Source organism: Salvia splendens, chromosome 8, assembly GCF_004379255.2.
Source record: "Salvia splendens isolate huo1 chromosome 8, SspV2, whole genome shotgun sequence".
Classification (NCBI taxonomy): Eukaryota; Viridiplantae; Streptophyta; class Magnoliopsida; order Lamiales; family Lamiaceae; genus Salvia; species Salvia splendens.
The window spans coordinates 1763526-1786072 of record NC_056039.1 but is presented as its reverse complement, the minus strand read 5'-3'; the positions used below and the strand labels follow the sequence as shown (position 1 = coordinate 1786072).

The 22547-nt window shown below is 40.0% G+C and overlaps 3 protein-coding genes across 5 annotated transcripts; 2 read left to right on the top strand and 1 right to left on the bottom strand.

The window, feature by feature from the left end:
• Positions 1-2763: 2763 nt before the first annotated feature.
• LOC121744490 lies at positions 2764-11059 on the top strand. 2 transcript variants are annotated; one of them, XM_042138037.1, is made up of 5 exons: positions 2764-3044; positions 3237-3753; positions 3873-3998; positions 4630-5380; positions 10315-11059. In XM_042138037.1, the coding sequence occupies exons 2-5, from the start codon at positions 3295-3297 to the stop codon at positions 10884-10886; spliced, it is 1908 nt and encodes a 635-aa protein (XP_041993971.1). In that variant the 5' UTR covers positions 2764-3044; positions 3237-3294; the 3' UTR covers positions 10887-11059. The 2 variants fall into 2 exon arrangements, with proteins under 2 accessions (XP_041993971.1, XP_041993970.1); XM_042138036.1 differs by having other exon boundaries at positions 2764-3753.
• A 1240-nt stretch (positions 11060-12299) lies between these two features.
• LOC121743274 (bifunctional nitrilase/nitrile hydratase NIT4A-like) lies at positions 12300-19696 on the bottom strand. 2 transcript variants are annotated; one of them, XM_042136529.1, is made up of 6 exons: positions 19372-19696; positions 13897-14076; positions 13530-13823; positions 13142-13423; positions 12839-12967; positions 12605-12746 (listed from the first exon to the last, which is right to left on the bottom strand). In XM_042136529.1, the coding sequence occupies exons 1-5, from the start codon at positions 19616-19618 to the stop codon at positions 12840-12842; spliced, it is 1131 nt and encodes a 376-aa protein (XP_041992463.1). In that variant the 5' UTR covers positions 19619-19696; the 3' UTR covers positions 12605-12746; position 12839. The 2 variants fall into 2 exon arrangements, with proteins under 2 accessions (XP_041992462.1, XP_041992463.1); XM_042136528.1 differs by lacking the exon at positions 12839-12967 and having other exon boundaries at positions 12300-12746; positions 19372-19693.
• Positions 19697-20134: 438 nt separating this feature from the next.
• LOC121743782 (NAC domain-containing protein 40-like) lies at positions 20135-22389 on the top strand. The gene is made up of 4 exons (XM_042137149.1): positions 20135-20837; positions 21190-21443; positions 21521-21787; positions 21871-22389. The coding sequence occupies exons 1-4, from the start codon at positions 20612-20614 to the stop codon at positions 22198-22200; spliced, it is 1077 nt and encodes a 358-aa protein (XP_041993083.1). The 5' UTR covers positions 20135-20611; the 3' UTR covers positions 22201-22389.
• Positions 22390-22547: the final 158 nt, after the last annotated feature.

Below are 22547 nucleotides of genomic sequence, written 5' to 3'. Positions count from 1 at the left end.
TATTGAGAAAATTATTTCTCATGGTATTCTTTAATACTAGCTTAAATGATTAATTTAAGGCAATAAATGCCACATTAGTTTTGATTTTGAAGATGATGGGAAATCGACAACGATAACAAAGTTCATAATATTTACGATCAAGTTTTAAGTTTGTGGAAAAATCCAAAATTCGGCCAAAGTTTGTGATATTTGCGACCATTTGCTTATAAACTTGTTTTAGTCTTTTAATTTATTGACTTATCTTAAGTTTATACTTGTTGGATTATAGGTGAAACTCGAAAATATAAAGGCAATATTTCAATTTGTCGAAAAAATGTGGTTACCCGCATCGGATAATTGGGCAATATTGTTAATCAATGAGTGAATTATTTCTTTGTTCAAGACGTACATTTTTTAGGCTATTTTAATATTTCTCACAAACTTTGAAACTGATCTTCGTAATGGCGCGATATTCCAACATAGTGAGAATAGAATTTCATTATTTGTATTTCCTCTATTGTGAACCATCCTCATCTATGTTGTCATATTGTCACTTGGGGGCTTATTTGCAAATATCCATCTATTCCATCTCTTTGATTGAACATTAATCATGTGGAATCAAATGTAGATGCAAAGAACAGGGTCAAAACTTGCAACTATTCATTACATAAATCCACAGCCGTACATAATTATATGTGCATTTTTATTTGTTTTGCAAAACTAGGAACATGCGACTAGTATTGGTATGCCCACCTCAATAAAAATTCTACTTTTGCAGAAATAATTGGAAAAAGTAACAATATAGTTCTACTACTAGATAAGAATAGCTCAACTTAAAAAAGCTACTAACCAGGGGTGAAACAAATGTAAAAAAGTAACTAAATATTAGATAAATTATTTAGAATAGCTCAACATAAAATAAGCTACTACTAACTAGGGGTAAATGTGATTATCATTTATGTTACCATTTGATTTAGTAATATTGTAATATGAAAAAAAATCAAATAATTCTTATGTCACTCTGCCAAATGTGGACCATTGGCCATTCTATGAATGTGATGTCTACCAACATTGTAATTTGTACCATTGAAAAGTTAGGACATTTTTGACATATTTTACAAATTCATGTGACAACTTTTGCATATTTACCATAATAGTGAAAAAAGAACAGTGATTGTTATCCTAATCGGACATATGAATTATTGCGGTTCTCATATTGTTTTTCATTTTATTAGATTATGTGTATCTTATTGTACATTGTACCATATAATATACTCTTATTTTAGAGTTGGTATCATGTTAACAATTATATCCTTTTCCGGACAAAATAATAAAAGCTTCTATAGTATTTATTTTCTACATTCTATGAATGAGTTCAACAGTAGGACTATGAGTAATTCGAAAATGTCAATATGAAAAAATATAATACTACTATTTTACTAAATTATTCACAAAATGAAACGATATTTATGTACTACTACTATTTATCAACTGTATTTAAATTACATATTTCATCCATTGAATTTTCTTATTCACCAGTCTGATTTTGAGAGTATTTTTATCCAGTATCATTCGATATTACATGTATCTAGCAAGTTATTAAAAATATATAAACAGAAGTATAATTATTTCTACAGTTAATTTTGGAAAAGTTAATGATTTTTGGAAGTATTATTTATTACAATGGGTTTAACTTTCAAAAAATAGTCCACCAAAGTTGGACTTAAATAATTTAGGCACTAATCTATGCTTGATATTCGTTCAACTGTCTAATTATTTGTTTTCGAAGTTAGAAAGTTATAATTATCACCCGCTAATCATCTCATTACAAAAAAGGCAAGAAATTATTATCAAAAAAGGAAAATAAATTTAAACCGCCATATCAAAATAATTTATTTCCCATACAATACAATGCGAGAAAAAAACATTTTTTTATTTCACGGTTTTATTAACATACTATGATTATTCTATTTCGACCATAATTTTATACCGATAAGTTTGATAGTTAATTCATACGCCAAATAAGTCATAAAAGCCTCTTTTTCATAGAAAAATAGGAGTAGTAATGTTAAAAAAACAGTTGGTAAAATAATGAAATTTAAATTTATTGTCAATTTTGACAAATAGGAGTACTATATAAAATCGTTTGTTATAGGAAGCCAAAAAATTATATGCATACGCTAATGAGTTAAATGATGTGATTTATTTATATACAGAATGAGGTTATTAGATTAAAAAATAGTATCAACATACTCCATTACACATAAACGATCACAATTATTGTGAATAAATCCCAATTTATATTTTGTTCTATTTAAACTTTAAAATTATACTCTCTTCGTGGTACTAGAATATGCATTTTTTCCTTTTTTAGTCTGTCCAACAAGAATATGCACTTTTTAATTTTGAAATTTTTTTTCTCTCTAATGATTAATGAAATTTGACTCACTCTTCACTAACAATAATTTAATTATTTTCTCTCTACTTATCTCTTACTTTACCAATTTTACATTAAAACTCATGAGCCCGAAGTGCATTTTTTGAAGACAGAGGGAGTAAGATAAACTATATTTGACCAAAATTCTTTATTTCTCGGGAGCAAATTGTCATAAAATTATCCTCTATATAACACCTAATTAAATATACAAAAATAATTATCGTAAAAATTTCGAAATACAATAAATCGATCCTTCTAAATGCTCACGTGTCTGCCACATCACCATCTTTTCTTTATATAACTACCTTCTCTCTCCCTCTCTTTCTCTCTCTGTCTTCCATGAAAAAGGCTATCAGATTCACTCATTGAAAGCTCTCTCTCTCTCTCTCTCTCTCTCACACACACACACACACACACACATACACAATCACACACACAACTTTTCTCAATTGCACTTGAAGAGGAAGCTTTGACAGTTGCCTCATTTGCAACTACACTGTCACATGTATCTTCCTCCCTTTTCCTTTCCCTCTCCTGATTTTTGAAAAATCAGAGCCCAACTTTTCAGAAAGGGCCATCCAATTTGCATGCCAAACCCCATTTCCACATCTCACTGCATTAATTCCCGGTACGTTCGAATCTCCCCCACTATTTAAACCCCTTCTTTTTTGACCCATTTAAAGCATTTTCGGCAGTTACAATTTTCATTTCAAAAGGGGGCCTCACCGCTTCTAAGCCACCCTATTTCTGTCTCTAGATCTGTTGGTGTTTTTTTATTGTAGTGATTCTTGGCTTTTCTATGCATATATCTTGCTCCAAGATTGGATTTTTCGGTTGCTATGGTGTAGAATCACGTTAGTTATAGGTGTGGTTGGAGGATGCCAAGGCAGAATTTGATCAATGTGGATGTGAGGATTGGTGGGAGGAAATGCAAAGTGAGGAAGAGGGGTTGTTCATCGTCTTCCTCGTCATCGTTGGTGCAGAATAATCGGTTGAAGCGTGCTTTTTTGGTGGGGAGACGAGTGGGATCGAGCACCCCTGTGCCAAGGTGGAAGATGATGAGCTCGAAATCACCATCAATGGAGAGTGGTGACAAGGCAGCACTCAAGTATTTGGCGGTGAGGGGTGGCGAGGAGGCGAGGGAGATGTCGATCTCAGCCCGGAAACTGGCTGCCACTCTGTGGGAGATTGATGGCCTGCCTTCACCAAGAGTGAGGAGGGAGAGTATGAATGGGGTTGGGGGAGTTGTTAGGAGGGAGAGGATGTTGGAGGAGGCGAAGAAGCCGGGATCAACGGCTCTTGCCTTGTCTGATCTGTTTGGTAGTCATGTCTCTGAGGTGGGGATTGGGTGTTTACTTGTTGTGTTGTGTTAGGTTGGATTAGGGATTTTTGGTGGGAGAAGTGATTTGTTTGCATAAATTTGTGTTTGATGGTGTTTTGTTTTGTTGAATTGCAGAGAATGGAATCTTATCCACTACAGAAGAGCAGCCATAGGAGGAGAGCTTCAGCAAGTTCTCAGAAGCTTCTGCAGGTTGAAAGTGGTTTGGGAGGCTCCAAATCTCCTCATAATTGTCTCGTTGAGGTAGGATTTTCGAGTTTAAACGTTGAATTAGTCTTTTGCTAGATGAAGATTGGTTACATCATTTGGCATTGCCTTTGTGTTAGTTGATTAGGATCTTCAATCCCTTTGGTGGGGTGTGAATGATGGTGGAGGATGATCGGAGAACCAACATGTTTTCTTGAATTAAGTCGAGTTCCACGATTAGATGATTCGATTATTTTAGGAAACAACTAAGATGGAATGTGTTTTAGTGAAATTTTTCTAAATGAAGATTGGTTAAACGATTTACATTAGCATTTGTGTTAGTCGATTAGGACTGATTCCCTTTGGTGGGGTGTGATGGTGGAGGATGATATGGAGATCTTGAATTAAGTCGATTTCCACGATTAGATGCTTCGATCATTTTGTTTCGTTACTAGGAGCAACTAGAAATGGACAAAAAACGTATGGTGTTACTGTGGAGCAGAGAACATGGTTTGTTTTAGTTATGGGGCACCACTCTACCTATCATGTCAATTGTTTGTCTCCTTGTAGATATCAACATATGGTTAGCAAACACTTTCATTTGTCTAGCATTTGTGTATTCATTTCAGTTGGCTGTTTCTTCTTGGCTGGTATGTTCTAGAGAATGTGATTAACGTAGACGGTGCAGGTTGATCAGGCACAGAACCATGCCCGGAGCCCGTGTAGGCAAGTCGTTGGAACCAAGAATCTTCTCAAGGATGTGTACAACGGCCTTATAACTTCGAAAGAGTTGCTCAAAGTGATGAGCCGGGTCAGCCATCTCGACGAACAGAACTCTGCGCGTCTATCCCTTTTCTCGGCCCTAAAGTTTGAGCTCGACCGGGCTTGTATCCACGTGAGTAAATTGATCCAAGAGCAACGGAAGGGGGGTGAGATTGCTGTTTTGTTAAAGCAGTTAGAAGAAGAGAAGTTGGTTTGGAAATTGAAAGAGCAGGATAAGATTCGGAGGGCCATGGCCTCGGTAAACGGAGAGCTCGAATCGGAGAGGAAAATGAGGAGGCGGACAGAGAGGCTTAACAAGAAGCTCGGTACAGAATTGGCAGAGACAAGGGAATCCCTGGATAAGATGAGCAAGGAGCTCGAGAGCGAGAAGAGGGCACGGGAGATATTTGAGCAAGTGTGTGATGAGCTGGCTCGGGGAATAGGGGAGGACCGGGCTGAGGTGGAGGAGCTCAAGAAGCGCTCGGCTAAGGTCTGCGAAGAGGTGGAGAAGGAGAGGGAGATGATGCAGTTGGCTGATGTGCTGCGTGAGGAGCGAGTGCAGATGAAGCTCGCAGAGGCCAAGTATCAGTTCGAGGAGAAGAACGCACTCGTTGACACACTGAGGAACGAGCTCGAGGCCTACTTGAAGTCCAAGAATGGCGAAGAGCAGCAACAAGGCTGTTGTGCAAATCGAATGAACAAATGATGGTAGACGACGCGAGGAGATTACGTGGTTCAATCTCTTTCGAGATCTACATCCACGGACGAAAATGGAGTTGTTCTTATTCAATCACCAACTAAGAATCAGAGATACAATTACAACTGAACTCTCTAAACTAATCTCTCTCAATCGAAACTATCTTGCTCGAGTGAATTGCTTCTTGGATCAGCTATGTGTTGTGTGTATTGTGTGTATCTCTCGCCCTCTCTCTCTTTCTGTTATACAACATATATACACAGTTTCCAGAACTAGCATTTGGGTAAAACCGTCTATCTAACCCGAGCTTCTTCTTGAGTTGGGCTGAGCTGGGCCAGAGAGAGTAATCTGATGTGGGCCTGGGCTCAGTTTCTTCAAGCCTTACTGCAATGCAGCTACACCACTTCAAATCTCCACCTTAGCTGAATTGTTGGAACACCTCCATCCTCATCAACCACCTTCATCTCCGAGGAACAAGCCCAACCAAGTCCAAGCAATGTTCAAACTTAGAACTTGGTAGAGATTTGGTGAGCATGTCAGCTGCATTCTCTGTAGTATGCACCTTCTTTACACACACTACCCCTTTTCTTACTTCATCTCTTACAAAATGAAGTTTGACATCAATATGCTTACTCTTTTCATGGAAAACTTGATGTCTTGACAGACTTATAGCACTATTATTGTCGCAGAGGATAGTCACTGTATCTTGATGGACTCCAAAATCTTCAAGGATCCCCTTTAACCAAATTGCCTCTTTCACTGCCTCAGCCAAAGCAATGTACTCAGCTTCCGTTGTTGAGAGTGCAACCACCGATTGCAAACTCGACTTCCAACTAACTGCTGTCCCATAAATCTTGAATATATATGCTGATTGTGATTTTCTGCTATCCAAATGTGCTGCATAATCAGCATCACAATACCCAATCAACTCATCAGTCTCTACATCGTCTTGCTTAGAGTATAACAAGCCATGACTCTGAGTACCTAGTAAGTACCTTAAAGTCCATTTCAATGCCTGCCAGTGAGTCTCTCCATGATCACTCATATACCTACTAGTCAAGCTTATAGCATAGGCCAAATCAGGACGGGTGCAAACCATAGTATACATTATACTGCCTACTATGCTTGCATAAGGCACTTTAGACATCCTCTTTCTTTCTGCATCAGTTTTTGGGCTTTGTTCAGAGCTCAGTTTGTATTGCTGACTTGATGGAGTTGAGACTTGTTTAGAGTCAGTCATCTGAAACTTACTCAACATCTTTCTGACATAGCTGTGTTGTATCAGCCATAAGCTTCCTTTTGCTCTATCTCTTATGATGTCCATCCCAAGTATCCTCTTCGCATTTCCCAAGTCTTTCATTTCAAAAGCTGCCTCAAGCTCCACCTTGACTTGAGCAATCTCTGATTTGCTTGGTCCTGCCACAAGCATATCATCTACATATAGTAGCAGGTATGCGATTGGTTTACTTTCCTTGTATCTGATATATACACAACTGTCGAATGATGACTTCCTAAATCCCATCTTCATCATCTGCTCATCGAATTTAAGGTACCACTGTCGGCTGCTTTGCTTCAGCCCATAGATGCTCCTTTTAAGAAGACAAACTTTATCTTCATCTCCGGGTTTGACAAAGCCTTGTGGCTGTTCCATATATATAACTTCCTCTAATTCCCCATGCAAGAAGGCAGTTTTTACGTCTAGCTGTTGCAATTCCCAATTCCGATGGGCCACTATTGCCAACAATATTCGGATAGAGCTATGCTTTACAACCGGGGAAAATACCTCATTGTAGTCAATCCCCTCCTCTTGCGTGAAACCTCTTGCCACAAGCCTTGCTTTGAACCTAATAGAGTCATTCTGTGAGGCCTCCACCTTCCTCTTGTATATCCACTTGCAACTAATGGGCCTCTGTTGGATCATGGATCTCAAAACCAAAACCCAAGTTTTATTTTTTAGCAGTGACTCTATTTCCTCATTCATTGCAGTAATCCATTTCTGTCTATCCCTGCTTCCAATAGCCTCTTTGTAGTTGCTCGGTTCATTCAACTCCAGCTCTTCTGCAATGCAAAGAGCATAATATACAAAATCTGCATCTCTGAACCTTGCAGGTGGTCTGACCTCCCTTCTAGTTCTATCTCTTGCTAGCAAGTAACCATCATCATTACCTTGGTTACCAACTGAGGGTGGAGGATACTCAGGTTGTGGGCCTGATGAACTGCCATGATCACTTGAATCTGCTGAGTTGTGTTCATAATCAGCACCTATCACGGTATCCTGATCACTCTTATCACCAAGATCATCCTGATCACTTTTATCACCAAGATCATGGTTTATGTCAGACTTCACACTCTGACCTTGTGACTCCGTGACTGAAGCTGCATCTTTGTACGGCATCTCCAATTCATTGAAAACAACATCTCGGCTGATAATAATCTTTTGGTTCCCACTTTCTGTACTCCATAATCTGTAGGCCTTGACTCCAGTTTGATATCCCAGAAAAATGCACTTTAAGGCCCTCGGCTCCAGCTTCCCTTGCCTAATATGTGCATATGCCCTGCACCCAAAGGTTTTCAAGTTTCTGTAACTGCCATGACTGCCATACCATCTGTTGTCGGGAGTATCATGGCTGATAGCTGAACTAGGACATTTATTTATCATCTTTGCAGCCGTTGAAACTGCCTCTGCCCAGAACCTCTTTGGAACACCAGATGTGATCAACATACACCTAACCCTTTCCAACAAGGTTCTGTTCATTCGTTCCGCTGTCCCATTTTGCTGCGGATTCCCAGGTGCGGTCCTGTGCCTTTTAATCCCATATTTCTTGCAATAGTTCTCAAACTCTCTTGATAAAAATTCCAAGCCGTTGTCCGTTCTAAGGCACCTCAGACCATGCCCCTTTTCCACCTTCACAGCTTCATGCCAACTCCTAAACTTTTCAAATGCCTCTGATTTTTCCTTGAGAATATACACCCAAACTTTCCTACTGAAATCATCAATAATGCTCAAGAAATACCTCCCCCCTCCTATCGAGTTGGTTGAACATGGCCCCCACAGATCACTGTGGCAATAATCAAGAGGCTTACTCGAGGTGTGTTTACCTGTTTGGTATGGGAGCTTCTTTCCTTTTCCAAGCTGGCATGATTCGCACATCTTCGAGTATTCAGGATCGACTCCTTGGATTAGCCCCTTGCGAGCTAACTCCTTCATCCCTCTCTGTCCCACATGACCAAGCCGGTTATGCCAAGTTTCATAATCACTGCTCTCTGACACGAGTGCGCTTCCTTGGATGGTCTCAGCATCCAAATAATACAAGCTATTTTTTCTTATAGCTCTCATGATGATGTCCTTCCCGTTCAGTACTTTCATACAGCCATGTGATGACTCAAATGAATACCCCTTTAATTCCAACGTTCCCAAAGAGATTAAGTTTCTCTTTATATCAGGGATGTATCTAACTCCAGTCAAAAGCTTAACCGAACTATCATGAATCTTGAATCTAATATTACCAATTCCATGTACCTTGCATACCTGATTATTCCCCAAAAGGACTGTGCCAGTAGCTTCCTTAAGATTCTCAAACCATGCCCTATGTGAGCAAATGTGAAACGAGCAGCCGGAATCCATTATCCAAGATTCTGCTATTTCTTTGCCAACCACGTTCAAAGCTTGAGCTGGCTCCATTTCCTCCGCACAATCAGCAGTGCTAGAATTCCCATTCTCTTCAGCTTGCTTTCTTTTGAATGCGTAGCAATTCTTCTTGAGATGACCAGGCTTGCCACACCAATGACATTTCCTGGTTTCTTTGTCACTGTCAAGAGATTTTTGCCCCTGCATCTTGGGTTTGCCAGCTCCATCCTTGCCCTTGGATTGCTTCTTTCCCTTGTACTTCTTAATATTCAGAGCCTCAGCTGCACTGTCACGGCTCGTGCTTGCTGCTGAGCTTGATACCTTCTGCAACTCCCTAGCCTTCAAGGCACATTGCACTTCCTCGAGGGTAATTGTTTTCTCCCTCCCATACAACATGGCGTCTTTGAGGTGATCGAATGATCTTGGTAGCGCATTGAGAAGCAGGATGGCCTTATCTTCAGCATCAAGAATTACATCGATGTTTTCAAGGTCATCGATCGCTTTATTGAATTCATCGAGCTGCTCCTCTATAGCTTTCCCTTCTTGGAATTTATAGGAGTACAATCTTTGTTTCATATAGAGGCGGTTGGCAAGAGACTTCACCATGTAGAGATGCTCGAGTTTATCCCAAATTCCAGCAGCTGTAGTCTCCTTTGACACTTCCCTGAGCACTTTATCGCCCAAGCACAGAACAATGGCACTATGTGCCTTCTCAAACATCTCCTTTTTCTTGAGAGTCTGCTTCGGATCCTCTCCATCGGCGACCTCTGGCGTCTTGGACTTGATCGCCTCAGCTAGCCCTTGCTGAATCAATAAGGCCTTCATCTTTATCCGCCAAAGCCCAAAATCATTCCGGCCTGTGAACTTCTCCGCTTCGATCCTCGGCGTCGTCATCGAATCCTTCCCACAGACGGCGCCAATTTGTTGTGCAAATCGAATGAACAAATGATGGTAGACGACGCGAGGAGATTACGTGGTTCAATCTCTTTCGAGATCTACATCCACGGACGAAAATGGAGTTGTTCTTATTCAATCACCAACTAAGAATCAGAGATACAATTACAACTGAACTCTCTAAACTAATCTCTCTCAATCGAAACTATCTTGCTCGAGTGAATTGCTTCTTGGATCAGCTATGTGTTGTGTGTATTGTGTGTATCTCTCGCCCTCTCTCTCTTTCTGTTATACAACATATATACACAGTTTCCAGAACTAGCATTTGGGTAAAACCGTCTATCTAACCCGAGCTTCTTCTTGAGTTGGGCTGAGCTGGGCCCACATCAAAGGCGATTGCTCCCCGAGCTATGACAAGATCAAGGAGCTAGAGAGATACTTGAGGGAGACGCTGCCTAGCCCATACGAGTACCATGATAAAGCAAGAGACGGCGATTTGGATGTCTCACTAGTAAACAGAGCTGATCTACACGGAGAAGAAGAAGACGATGATGATGATGACGACGACGATGAGGAGGACGGCGATTCAGCTGACAGCGACCTCCACTCCATCGAACTAAACATGGACGACATCAGCAAGAGCTTTCAATGGAGCGACACGGCCAAAGCTGAGTCAAAGAGGAACTCAATCGACAAGAGCAAAGGGAGAAAGTCCATCAAGAAACCACCACCACCAGCAGTTGCCATTTCAACCGATGGGAACAAACAAGAAACACTAGATGTGTTCGACAGAAGAGGGCTATTCGAGTTCTCATCACAGCCATGGAAGAAGAACGACGTGGAAGACGAGCTCGAGAGATACAACATGATCAAAGACCTAAGAGACCACATAGTTTCCACTTCAAGAATTGCATCCTCTCAAGAGGATGATCCTCCCAATGGCGTCGTGCCATGTCACGGCTAGCAGCTACACGCGAGGCGTGGCGTCACGCCTTGCAAAACCCTCCCCTCTAGCATATGTCATGAATCCAAGAGTGTAAACAGAAAATTTTTGTTTCCATACATAAAGTGAGTAACTGTATAAATTATGCTACTTTTTTCCTCTGCAGGGAATGAAAATGATTATATTTCTTGAAATTTCTTTTACCAAGATTAGATTTTAATTAGGTAATCTTGAATTTTAACCAAATACTGATGTGATAATGTGACACAATACACTAATTTTTGCTGGTCCCTTGTAACTTAACCTTCAATTAAATCAAAGTAGACAAGCAACTTCTTTTGTGTTTGGTTTTTGCCAAATCTTGTCTTAAAATTGAAGAGTGATGCATGGAATCTGGCTTCAAGAGTTGAAGACACTGAAAAATGAGATATTGTCACCTTATTATTACCACAATATTATCAATCCCATCAAAATCTTGTTTCTTACAAAACACATGGTTTGAGGCAAGGGGGGGTGACACCACACAAATGTTGTCTGAAACAATTGTGTTTGGAATTATAATAAGATGTGTTGAATTATTTAGAGCACATGCAATCATATCATTGCCAGAGAAACCATTGATTATTTATGTATTAATTTTATAAGTATTAATTATGCTTGTTGATTCAATGAATGATTGTCTCATGTGGAGGAATCATTTAAGCAGCATTTTCAAATGTCCCATTTAATTATATTTTATTTAGTCCACTTGATTGGATTTCTTGAAGACTACATATTTGGAGTATTTGTAATTTAAATAATGTATGACACCATATTATAAAAATGGCAAATTAAGTGTCTAGTTTCATATATTATTGATTGTTAGATGGTATTAAACGTAGAGAAATACACCTATCATATGATTGAAACGTAATTAAAAAATACTAACTCAAAGTGGTCCTCTTTACTTTTCAAATCATTACTCCACATAACTAAAGTTTTTTTTATGGACAGAACAAGTACAGTGCAAGCCTATAAAATATTTACAACCTTATAAAATATTTAAAACTATAGAGTTCTTCTTTTCCTTAAATTGTTTACATTTTAGTAATTTAATTATGCTACTACTTTTTTTCCATAGATATTTTCATAAGGTGAGTATTAGTACTTTTTATTGTATGTACAATTCTATTTGCTATGTACTTAGCATCTTCTGCAATAAGTGGTCAAAAAGGCAAAAATCTATCTTCATTATTTTTTCCAAACATTGGTAACTTTTCCTATGTCACAAACACCTTTTTATCTTCAAATAATTCCTCATTTGTACTTACTACTTGATTCCTTCCACTTTCCTAATTCCTCTTTTGACATAATTGACAATATGATAAGACAGCCTCTTAATTATCAACTCCTCCTTTCATAGATTTGTTATGTTTGGAGCCCTAAAACAACAAAATTCATTATTCACAAATTCTCCATCATTCATTGCTCTTAAACTCATTCCTACATATTTAGATATCTCCAAACATAAACCAACATTACAATCTGGCATGGCAACTAGGTTCTTTGAACCCCAATCAATGAGAGAGAAAGTCTGCATTATAAGAATAGAGACAAGAATGTTGGCCAAATCTATGGAAATATGCAATAATGGAGAGAATTATTTTTGGGAGAGTGACCATTGACTCGACCTAGAAGGCGTTGGTGAATGAACCTGCGGACGCCTCAACGATGGGGACGAGTATTAAGGAAGGTGGGGTCGCTTGTGGGGGTTTTCAGATGCTGAGGCAAAGGAGACTGGGGCCATGGGGTGGTCCTTCACGACCAGGCTGAGGATTTCAGGGCGGGCGTAGTGCCCGACCACATCAAAGTCGAACTTTGCCCGGGCCACCTCACCAAGATCTGTGAATTATGGAATAAGACAGCCATCAGAATATAACAAAGTAATGACAAAGCTAGCAACAATCCAAATCAGCATTACAACCATATCGAACCTCAATAACCGGAGAAAACAATATGAACATGGAAACGAAGGGGACGAGCAGTGGCCAAATTATATGTATGTTGAGGAACATCCAACGGATATGAGAGTTGAGATAAAACATTCATATCAAACATTTGTCCTGTGAAATGTGAGGCTCACTTTTATATATACTGATTTTTATACTAATAAAATGTGAGTGAATTGAGTCAATGGAATGCGAGACCTAGTAAAATGCAAACGTTACATGAGACAACATGGAATGCCATTGATACGACCCTTCATGACTAACAACGAAGAAAGGGAAGCAACGTACCTAAATCTGCGGATATGAGTGCTTCCCCTTCATAGTTTGGCCCAGCCAGCACAGCGCCCGATGGAGAGATTATGACACTGCCGCCAGCACAGACAACAGATTCCGGAATGAGGTCTTCCTCTGTACCGGAGAAAACATAATCTGGTGGAGGTGGATAGTCTTTTCTTCTGCAGAACTGGTTGGCAGAGAGCACGAAGCACCCTCCTTCGAGGGCAATGTGGGTCATCGAAGCTTGCCAGACGTCTCTTGAATCAGCCGTGGGTGCACAATATATTTCAACACCTGCAAACACAGAGCAATAGTATTAGAAACAAACAACACGTAGGATTGGCCATGGCCGAATAAAATGGAATAGTACATCATAAGAAGTTAAGAGTGAAAAAACAACCTTTAGCATACATTGCTGTCCTTAAAAGTGGCATTCTGTTTTCCCAACAAATCGCAGCCCCGATTTTCCCAACAGGTGTGTCGAAGACAGGGATAGTCGAGCCATCCCCGAAACCCCAGATTATGCGCTCGAGGGCAGTAGGCATGACCTTCCTATGCTTTCCGAGGAAATGACCTTGAGGGTCGAAAAACAGAACTGTGCAGTATAAGGTGTATCCATCTCTCTCGATAACCCCCATCACCAAATGAACCTTATATTTCGCAGCCATTGCAGCCAAACGCTCGAGTTCAGGACCTAAAACAAAACGAGCATATTATAAGGGATAACATACGAAAGCTCAAAACATTCTCCCTTATGTCTTACTCACCAGGAACATCAATAGCAGCAGCATGATACTTGCAAAACTCCTCCTTGCCCTTGGCTGTACGGTTTCCAATAGAAACACCAAAAGTTGAACCGCGTGGATAGCCACCGATGAATGCTTCAGGAAACACAACTAACTGAGAACCATACGAGGCTGCCTCGGCCAGCAGCCTTTCAGCCTTATCTGGAGGAACAACAATGGTCACTCACAATGCGGTTTTCGAACAAATTTATCCAGAATCGTATACTTTTAGCAGCAATTCTTAATTCATTTGACAGAATTAGATAAAGAAAGAAGCACCCAACGGCCTCAAAAAGTGACATCTATCTTAGTAAACACCAAAACCATAGTAGAACAACCAAAATTAGTGCATAAAAACATAGCAACTGCTTCAAATTCTTATTCTTGTAATAACCTTTCCTCCATCAAGATTTCATCTACACCCAAAGTAGCATAATGCAAATGTTTGCAAATCAAATATCTTTCACCTTTTCATTATAAAGATGAAAAATTACAAGAAACCCTTGAAAATTTGAATCACATGTTCCCTTAATTCAACATTCATCAATCATAAGAGCATCCCCATCCGTGCTCTTGCCAACGAGCACGGATGTGGGCCCGGACCATCTTTTACTCTCTGTCCTTAGGCAAGAGCACAACACTCACATCCGTGCTCTTCCGCAAGGACAAGCTCAAGGGTCCCACCATTCTATTATTCAATTTAAATAAAAACATTTCCACAAAATTAAAATGCATTAAAAATATCCGGAATACTATTACAAATTACAAAAAAAAATAAAAATTACATAATTAAAATCCTAAAAATTAAAAAGTACTATATAATTAAAATCCTAAAAATTAAAAATTATATAATTAAATTCATAAAATTAAAAAAAAACTACTACTCGTGGCCGAATTTCGCCCAAATGAATGATGAATGTGTGTATTTATAGATGATTTTGGGATTAAATTTATTTAAAAAATTTCAAAAAAATGGTAATAAAATCTGTATATTTTTTAGAATCTGAAAATATATATATTTTTAATTTTTGGTATTATTTTCAATTTTTAAAAAAAAGAAAAAGAAAATGCCAATGGCCAATAGAAATGTGTCGTCGCCCTGCTCAGCGGCATGGACGTGCTCTATGTATCAAGCAAAGCCGTGTCAGCGGCAATAGCACAGCGGCGGACAGGGGTGTGCCGTGCCAGCGGCATGGAAGGACGGCCATGCTGCTGCGGATGCTCTAACCAAGAAAGTAGCTCCCACTTTCGCCTGTTAGAAGGATCGATCAATCTGATGATGGCGTAAATGAGTTGCAATGCCAAACGTGCAACATGGCATGTATTAAATCTGATATGGACCAAAGGAGCGATTCACCTCAGCTGAAAGAAGATAATATTTGCTGTTGAGATTTATCAGCTTAAGTGTCTACTGTTGAGATTTGTGTGCTTAAATATCTGAGTTTGTTAGTGTTCCGGATTGTTCTCATTCTTTGTATATAAATGTGATGCTCATGTACTCAGAACGCATTGGGAAATAAAAATGCAAAAGGCACTGCAGTTCAATATCAGTTTCTCGATCCTATTTTCTTTTTCTACCATGGCTTTTCATATACTTCTTCATGGTATCAGAGCAGGCTTTTAAGGGCCTGTCTCTCCTACCTCTTTTATTCTTCTATTCCTTATTTTGCCTTAAATAAACATGGCAGATTCAGATAGCTCAGATACTGAAACTCACCACACAAACACCACTATTTCCCATTCTTCGTCCTCGGTGACGGTGCTTCCGCAAAATCACCCGGTGTCCGTGAAGCTAGGTGAAGGAAATTTTCTTATATGGAGACAACAAATCTTGGCGGCAGTGAGAGGATACGGTCTTGAATCCTTTCTCACTGGAGATGAACAAGCTCCATCACGATTGTTGACCACTCCAGGATCAACACAAAGGGTCATAAACCCGGATTTTGTAACATGGAATCGTCAAGATCAACTTCTGTCCTCGTGGATTCAATCGTCACTCTCTGAAAGTGCAATGATTCTAGTTGTTGGACTAGGAACCACGAAGGATATTTGGAAAGCCTTGGAGACCAATTTTGCTAGCCAGTCCAAAGCAAAAATCATGCAGCACAAACTCCAATTGCAGACAATCAAGAAAGACTCCTTGCCAATGACCGATTTTCTCAGCAAAGTAAAGTCCTGTTGTGATTTGCTTGGCGCAGCAGGATGCAAAGTTACAGAGGATGACCAAATTCTATACATCCTGGGCGGATTAGGAACCGAATATGATTCTATAATGGTTTCTGTCACATCAAGAACGGAGCCTTGGTCTGTTCAAGAGTTGAGTTCACTCTTGTTGAGTTTTGAATCACGTATTGAATCTCAAAGAATTCTGCTATAACCCTTGAAGGATCCCAACCTTCTCTCAATCTGTCTCATACTCCATATCCAAGGAAGGATGGAAATTCTCAGTATGGGAAAGGCAGCAAATTTGAGGGCCGAGGTGGAAGATCGTTTAGAGGAAGAGGTGGCAGAGGTTATGGGAACAAATTGGTGTGTCAACTTTGTCAAAAGCCGGGGCACGCTGCTGACAAATGCTGGTATCGCTATGAGCAAAATACTCCTCAGAATTCCAACAATGGCAGGCAGCAGCAATATTCTCAATCCTACAACTCAGGATCTAGCTCCAATCCTTCTGCAAATGTTGCTCAGGCAAGAATACCTCAAGCTCCTCCATTCTCCAGACCTCAACCAGAATATAGCTTTGAGACACCTCACTCCACTTCTTGGTACCCGGATTCAGGAGCTACTAATCATATCTCCAATGACCTCAACAATCTCAACATTAACACTGAGTATACTGGAGGTAAATTGCTTCACCTTGGTAATGGCTTAGGTGTTAAAATTTCTCATATTGGTGATTCTGAAGTTAAATCGTCTCCATCATCTCAGTCTAGACCTCTCTTTCTTAGGAATCTTCTTCATGTTCCATCTGTCACTAAAAATCTTCTTAGTGTATCTCAGTTTGCTAAAGACAATGCTGTTTTCTTTGAATTTCATCCTAACTTTTGTTTTGTCAAGGATCAAGTCACCAAGGAAATAATCCTCAAGGGTTCCCTTGATCAAGGCCTCTACCGTTTCCTACTACACAACTCCTCGACTAAGAGCTCAAGTTCTTCCACCATTTCTGCTTCCAATAAAAAGATCACTTCTTCAACTGTGTGTTCTGCCTCGCTACCATCTGATGTTGTTTCTCTTTCTAGCACCGTTGTTCCTAGCATTGCCTTGTGGCACAAAAGATTAGGTCATGCTTCTTTTGACATAGTTAAAAAGGTTCTTGTTGATTGTAAAATACCATTTGAATCAATGAAATCTGCTTCTCTATGTCATCCATGTTCTGTTTCAAAAGCTCACAGATTGCCTTATACTCTCTCTTCTACTCAATATACTGCTCCTCTACAGCTAGTTCATAGTGATCTTTGGGGGCCATCTCCTGTAGTATCAAGGAATGGATACTCCTATTATGTATCATTTGTTGACCAGTACAGCAGATACACTTGGATTTATCTATTGAAGCACAAAAGTGATGTTCTTAATGTGTTTAAAGCATTCAAATCTATGGTGGAAAATCAGCTTTCTTGCAAAATTAAAATGTTGCAATCTGACTGGGGAGGTGAATACCAAGGGATATCTGGTTTTTTGCAAGACACTGGAATTCTACACAGAATCTCATGTCCTTATACGCCTCAGCAAAATGGCTTGGCAGAAAGAAAGCATAGAAATATAGTTGAAATGGGTCTTGCTTTGTTGGCTCAAGGTGGCTTGCCAACAAAATTCTGGGATGACGCATTCATCTCATCCACCTATATCTCGAACCGTCTTCCTTCCAAAGCCATTCAGCTTCAATCACCTTTTGCTAAGCAATCTAAAGCTGATCCATCTCTCTTCTTTAGGATCACAGGAAATGAGGTGATATATCTGCTTATATATGTGGACGACATGCTCGTCACAGGAAACTCTCGTTCTGGTATTCATCGTGTGATCAATCAGTTGGGTTCTCACTTCTCTTTAAAAGACCTCGGGGAGGTGAGACAATTTCTTGGCATCGAAGTCACTCGCACCAAGCAAGGTCTTCACTTATGCCAAGCCAATTACATCAAGGATCTTTTGAAGAAAGCTAAGATGGAAGATGCTAGAGGATGTCCTACACCCATGGTCTCTAGTTGTGAGTTGAGCAAGGTGGTAGGCAGCCCAACAATAGATGGTACTCTATACAGGAGCATGGTGGGAGGTTTACAATATGCAACCATCACGAGGCCGGATATATCGTTTGCAGTAAATAAGGTTTGCCAATATATGGCCAATCCTCTCGACTCTCACTGGAAAGCAGTGAAGAGAATATTGCGATACCTTGCAGGTACTGCAGATTATGGCCTTCATCTTCGTCCCTCCGATGGCTCTATAATTGCCTTTAGCGACTCTGATTGGGCCTCAGACTTGGACGATCGGCGTTCAACGACGGGATACTGCACGTACTTTGGATCGAACTTGATTTCTTGGTGTGCAAAGAAACAATCAGTTGTGTCTAGATCGAGCACCGAAGCGGAGTATAGGAGCTTGGCGCATGTAGCTGCAGAAATTACTTGGATACAATCTCTTTTGAGTGAGCTAGGAGTCAAGGAACCAAGGGTTCCTGTCGCATGGGTGGATAATTTAAGTGCGATTGCAATTGCCTCCAATCCCGTTCTTCACGCGAGAACGAAACACATCGAACTTGATGTACATTTCATTAGAGATAAAGTTTTGGCAAAGAAATTAGATCTTCGACATGTTCCTTCAGCTGATCAGGTAGCTGATATTCTTACAAAGCCATTGAGTCTTCAATTCTTCTCAAGACTGAGGAATAAGCTAGGTGTGTGCTCTCAGTCGTCGCTTGAATTGAGAGGGCGTGTTAGAAGGATCGATCAATCTGATGATGGCGTAAATGAGTTGCAATGCCAAACGTGCAACATGGCATGTATTAAATCTGATATGGACCAAAGGAGCGATTCACCTCAGCTGAAAGAAGATAATATTTGCTGTTGAGATTTATCAGCTTAAGTGTCTACTGTTGAGATTTGTGTGCTTAAATATCTGAGTTTGTTAGTGTTCCGGATTGTTCTCATTCTTTGTATATAAATGTGATGCTCATGTACTCAGAACGCATTGGGAAATAAAAATGCAAAAGGCACTGCAGTTCAATATCAGTTTCTCGATCCTATTTTCTTTTTCTACCATGGCTTTTCATATACTTCTTCATCGCCATTCAATATTAATTCCAGAACAATCTAGAAACACAATCCATAGAGTAAAATCCAGTATAATTCATTTCTTCTCAAAAAAATGGAATCGTTGGCAAGAATTCGAATCCAATCACCAAACTCGAAGAAGAATGCAAACAATCAAAAGAAAAATCAGCAAAACATAAAAAAGGGAGCAAACCAAGGGTGGCGGGGGTGTCGTAGAAGACGGTGGCGGCCTGAACGACGGTGGCGCGGACGGTGGGGGCGGAGGCGTCGGCTCCCATGTCCACCTCGGCAAACAAAGGGGGCTCGGTGACGGCGGGATTGGGAACTAGAGCCATGTCTCTGAGCTTCTCAGCTACTGCTGTGGGTTCCTCTACAGTTGGATTACTGTTCACGATTCCACTGTTCGGAGCAATCGATGATGACGTGGACACTGAGCTCATGTGAGTGAAAGTGAAATGGAGATGACTCTGTAAGAAAATTTCGATTATTGATTATTAATTTCTTCTTTTTTTCTGAGTCGAGATTTTTCTAGAAATGGGTGGATCATAAATAAATTAATTTAAAACATAAATGTTAAAGAGAAAGGATTGAATTATGGTGGTACAAATTTAATGATATTTGGTTTGGGTCAGGCCGGTGTTGGCCACTTTACTTTGCGATTCGACATGAAAAGGCCCAAATACAAAGCCCAAAGCATAAAGGACTTTAGGTTAATAAAACAATTTTAGATTTTATTTTTAAGTGAAAATATTAATTATTCTATATATCATCTATTCTTTTTTTAAAGTATTATCTGACCGTGAAAATATAATTGCGTCGTGACATCCAGTGAGTAGTGCCAATCAAAGGACAGATCCAAATCAACTCATTTCAAAATTTTATTTTGACCGTGGAAATATTATGGTATTTTATCTTGTGTGAATAAATGCACAACATTAAAAAACAATCACCGCTGGATGAAATAGATAAAAAGCCATGTTTTCAATATCTCAAATTCAAAATTTAGATATATAAACCCTTTGCCATGATTTTCTTGGACCATAAGAGATCATAAGTTTATTCGTCATAATCTGAAACTGCCAATTTGAAAAACTAAATTTCCCAATTCACAATATTCAAGTAGAACGTGAGGAATTCAAGAATTTCGGCGCAGCAGCGAGACAAAACCCCTGACACGTGTCATCCGACGTGGCGATGGAAATCGCATGCGAAGCGCCCACGTGGTCTCATCACGTGATCTTCACGCTCACTCTGTATTGGCTCTGTAACAAACACAGAGCAGAAGAAATGGAAGAAACTTGTTTGTGTGCATCACTTCAGCATCGTGTTCGTTTCTTCACCCAATCAATTCAGACATATTCCAATCCCCTCCCCTCCCAATCCAAAATTCTACTACTTGATTTGATTCGGAAATAATAATAATAATAATAAATATGATAGAAAACGAGTGTGAAATCAAGGAGGAGAGATCCGTAAGCAACATTCCGATGGAAATCTCGATAGCGGAGGCTTCGTCGATGTTTCCCGGTTTCCGGTTCTCGCCTACCGACGAGGAGTTGCTTCAGTATTATCTCAAGAAGAAGTTGCACGGCTCCCCCGACGGAGTCGACGTCATTCCCGAAGTCGATATATGTAGACATGAACCTTGGGATTTACCAGGTTTCCGTTCCTTCACCTTATATACACGTGTGAGTTGTCTCGTATTCGAGTTGAATGTACATGGTTGATCAAATTAGATTTGTGTATGTACATGGTTATATATTTGGTATTTAGAATGTGTTTATGCTATATAGATTGATGAAATGACACAAAAATGATGATATGAACATGAGTAGTAGTAGTATTTGTTTGAGGGGATTTTGGTGGACTATGTGAAGTATATATGACATCTACATTTTATGTAATGTGAAAGTATATGTGGAGTATGAATTAGGAATGTGTGTTTATATGAGTAGCATTTGTAGTGGGGATTGCGGATTTGATTGGTGTTGTCTGATTGAAATGAAACCAGCTCAATCGGTGATACAGTCAGACAACGAATGGTTCTTCTTCTCGCCTCGTGGAAGGAAGTATCCGAATGGCTCTCAGAGTAAAAGGGCAACTGTGTCCGGTTACTGGAAGGCGACTGGGAAGGAGCGCAGCGTCAAGTCTGGTTCGACTCAGATTGGCACGAAGAGGACTCTCGTGTTCCACACGGGCCGGGCACCAAAAGGGCAGAGGACAGAGTGGATAATGCACGAGTACACCACAAGTGAGAAATCTGAGGTGAGTAGCTTCGTTCTCCCTCTCGTTTGTCTGAAACCGAGAGAGTTGTAAATCATATGAGTTTATGTTGAACATAGGATGCTATGGTAGTGTGTCGCCTCCGGAGGAATAAGGAGTTCCATTTAAACGAAAATCAAGGGAGCGATGAAGGGGGCTCCACAGCGGTTCATAATAGTGCACCATTTTTATCTGGTGTCGATCAATCCGCCCTCGTTGATGGGGCCAAGACTGCAGGTAGTTGTTGTTCCAAGGATTGTAGCAGCAGCCTCAACTCTCACTCAGTGGAGCAGCTCGACACGGGCTCTGAGTCGGAAGAGAAAGTAACGAACGAATCCTCTCACCCTGTAAGTAGCCTCAGAGTGGTTTGTATCAACGTATCATCCTTCCCTCCCTCCATGAAGTTTGCAAATTTCATGATCTCTTGTAGGTAGACGATTGCTACGCCGACATAATGAAAGACGACATAATCAAGCTCGATGAATCTTCGTTCAACACGGCTCAAGATGCCCTGTCTGTCCTCCCTTCGCAAGGGACAGCGAACCGGCGCCTCAGGCTCAGGCGGCATAGAATGGGATCTCATGGGACAAAGCATTTCGGAATATATGAGCTTGCAACGCAAACTCGCGAAGATCCAAGCCTAGGCGACAGATCATCGCGTACAAGAAGCATATCTCTCCCCTTCATGTTTTTCGTGTTTGTTATGTTAATCTCTCTGTTGGTATTGCTCCTCGGGCGAGACTACATCCACGGATCTTAATGGTACGTGTTGATCATCGTATTCGCTTGGTATCTACTGGTGTGGTTGTCTTTGCCTGAATGTTTATAGAGTTGTTGAAGAATTTGTGATCCAAGTTTTGAAATGTAAAAAAGTGAGATCATATATGATGTGTGTAGTTGTATGATGGTGTGAATTGTAAACGAATAGTATTGGTTTATTGCTTGATTAGTTTGCCTTACGCTTCTCATTTATTCCGTATTCTTTGTATTATTCACGCATGAGATTATGAGTGAGATAAACTCATAATTCATTCTCGCATTTTATTTATTAACTCATAATCGGATTCTACATCATGTTCAACGATGACAAAATTATCATCAAAAATA

Bases quoted from the DNA above. Each gene is read 5' to 3' on its own strand.
- LOC121743782 (XM_042137149.1), top strand. From the start codon at position 20,612: ATGATAGAAAACGAGTGTGAAATCAAGGAGGAGAGATCCGTAAGCAAC. The intron at 20,838-21,189 runs GTTTCCGTTCCT...AAATGAAACCAG, and splicing joins TGAACCTTGGGATTTACCAG to CTCAATCGGTGATACAGTCA. The intron at 21,788-21,870 runs GTAAGTAGCCTC...GATCTCTTGTAG, and splicing joins CGAACGAATCCTCTCACCCT to GTAGACGATTGCTACGCCGA.
- LOC121743274 (XM_042136528.1), bottom strand. From the start codon at position 19,618: ATGAGCTCAGTGTCCACGTCATCATCGATTGCTCCGAACAGTGGAATC. The intron at 13,824-13,896 runs GTGAGTAAGACA...GTTTTGTTTTAG, and splicing joins TGCTGCTATTGATGTTCCTG to GTCCTGAACTCGAGCGTTTG. The intron at 12,747-13,141 runs GTACGTTGCTTC...CATAATTCACAG, and splicing joins ACTCATATCCGCAGATTTAG to ATCTTGGTGAGGTGGCCCGG.
- LOC121744490 (XM_042138037.1), top strand. From the start codon at position 3,295: ATGCCAAGGCAGAATTTGATCAATGTGGATGTGAGGATTGGTGGGAGG. The intron at 3,999-4,629 runs GTAGGATTTTCG...TAGACGGTGCAG, and splicing joins CTCATAATTGTCTCGTTGAG to GTTGATCAGGCACAGAACCA. The intron at 5,381-10,314 runs GCTGTTGTGCAA...CCCACATCAAAG, and splicing joins TGGCGAAGAGCAGCAACAAG to GCGATTGCTCCCCGAGCTAT.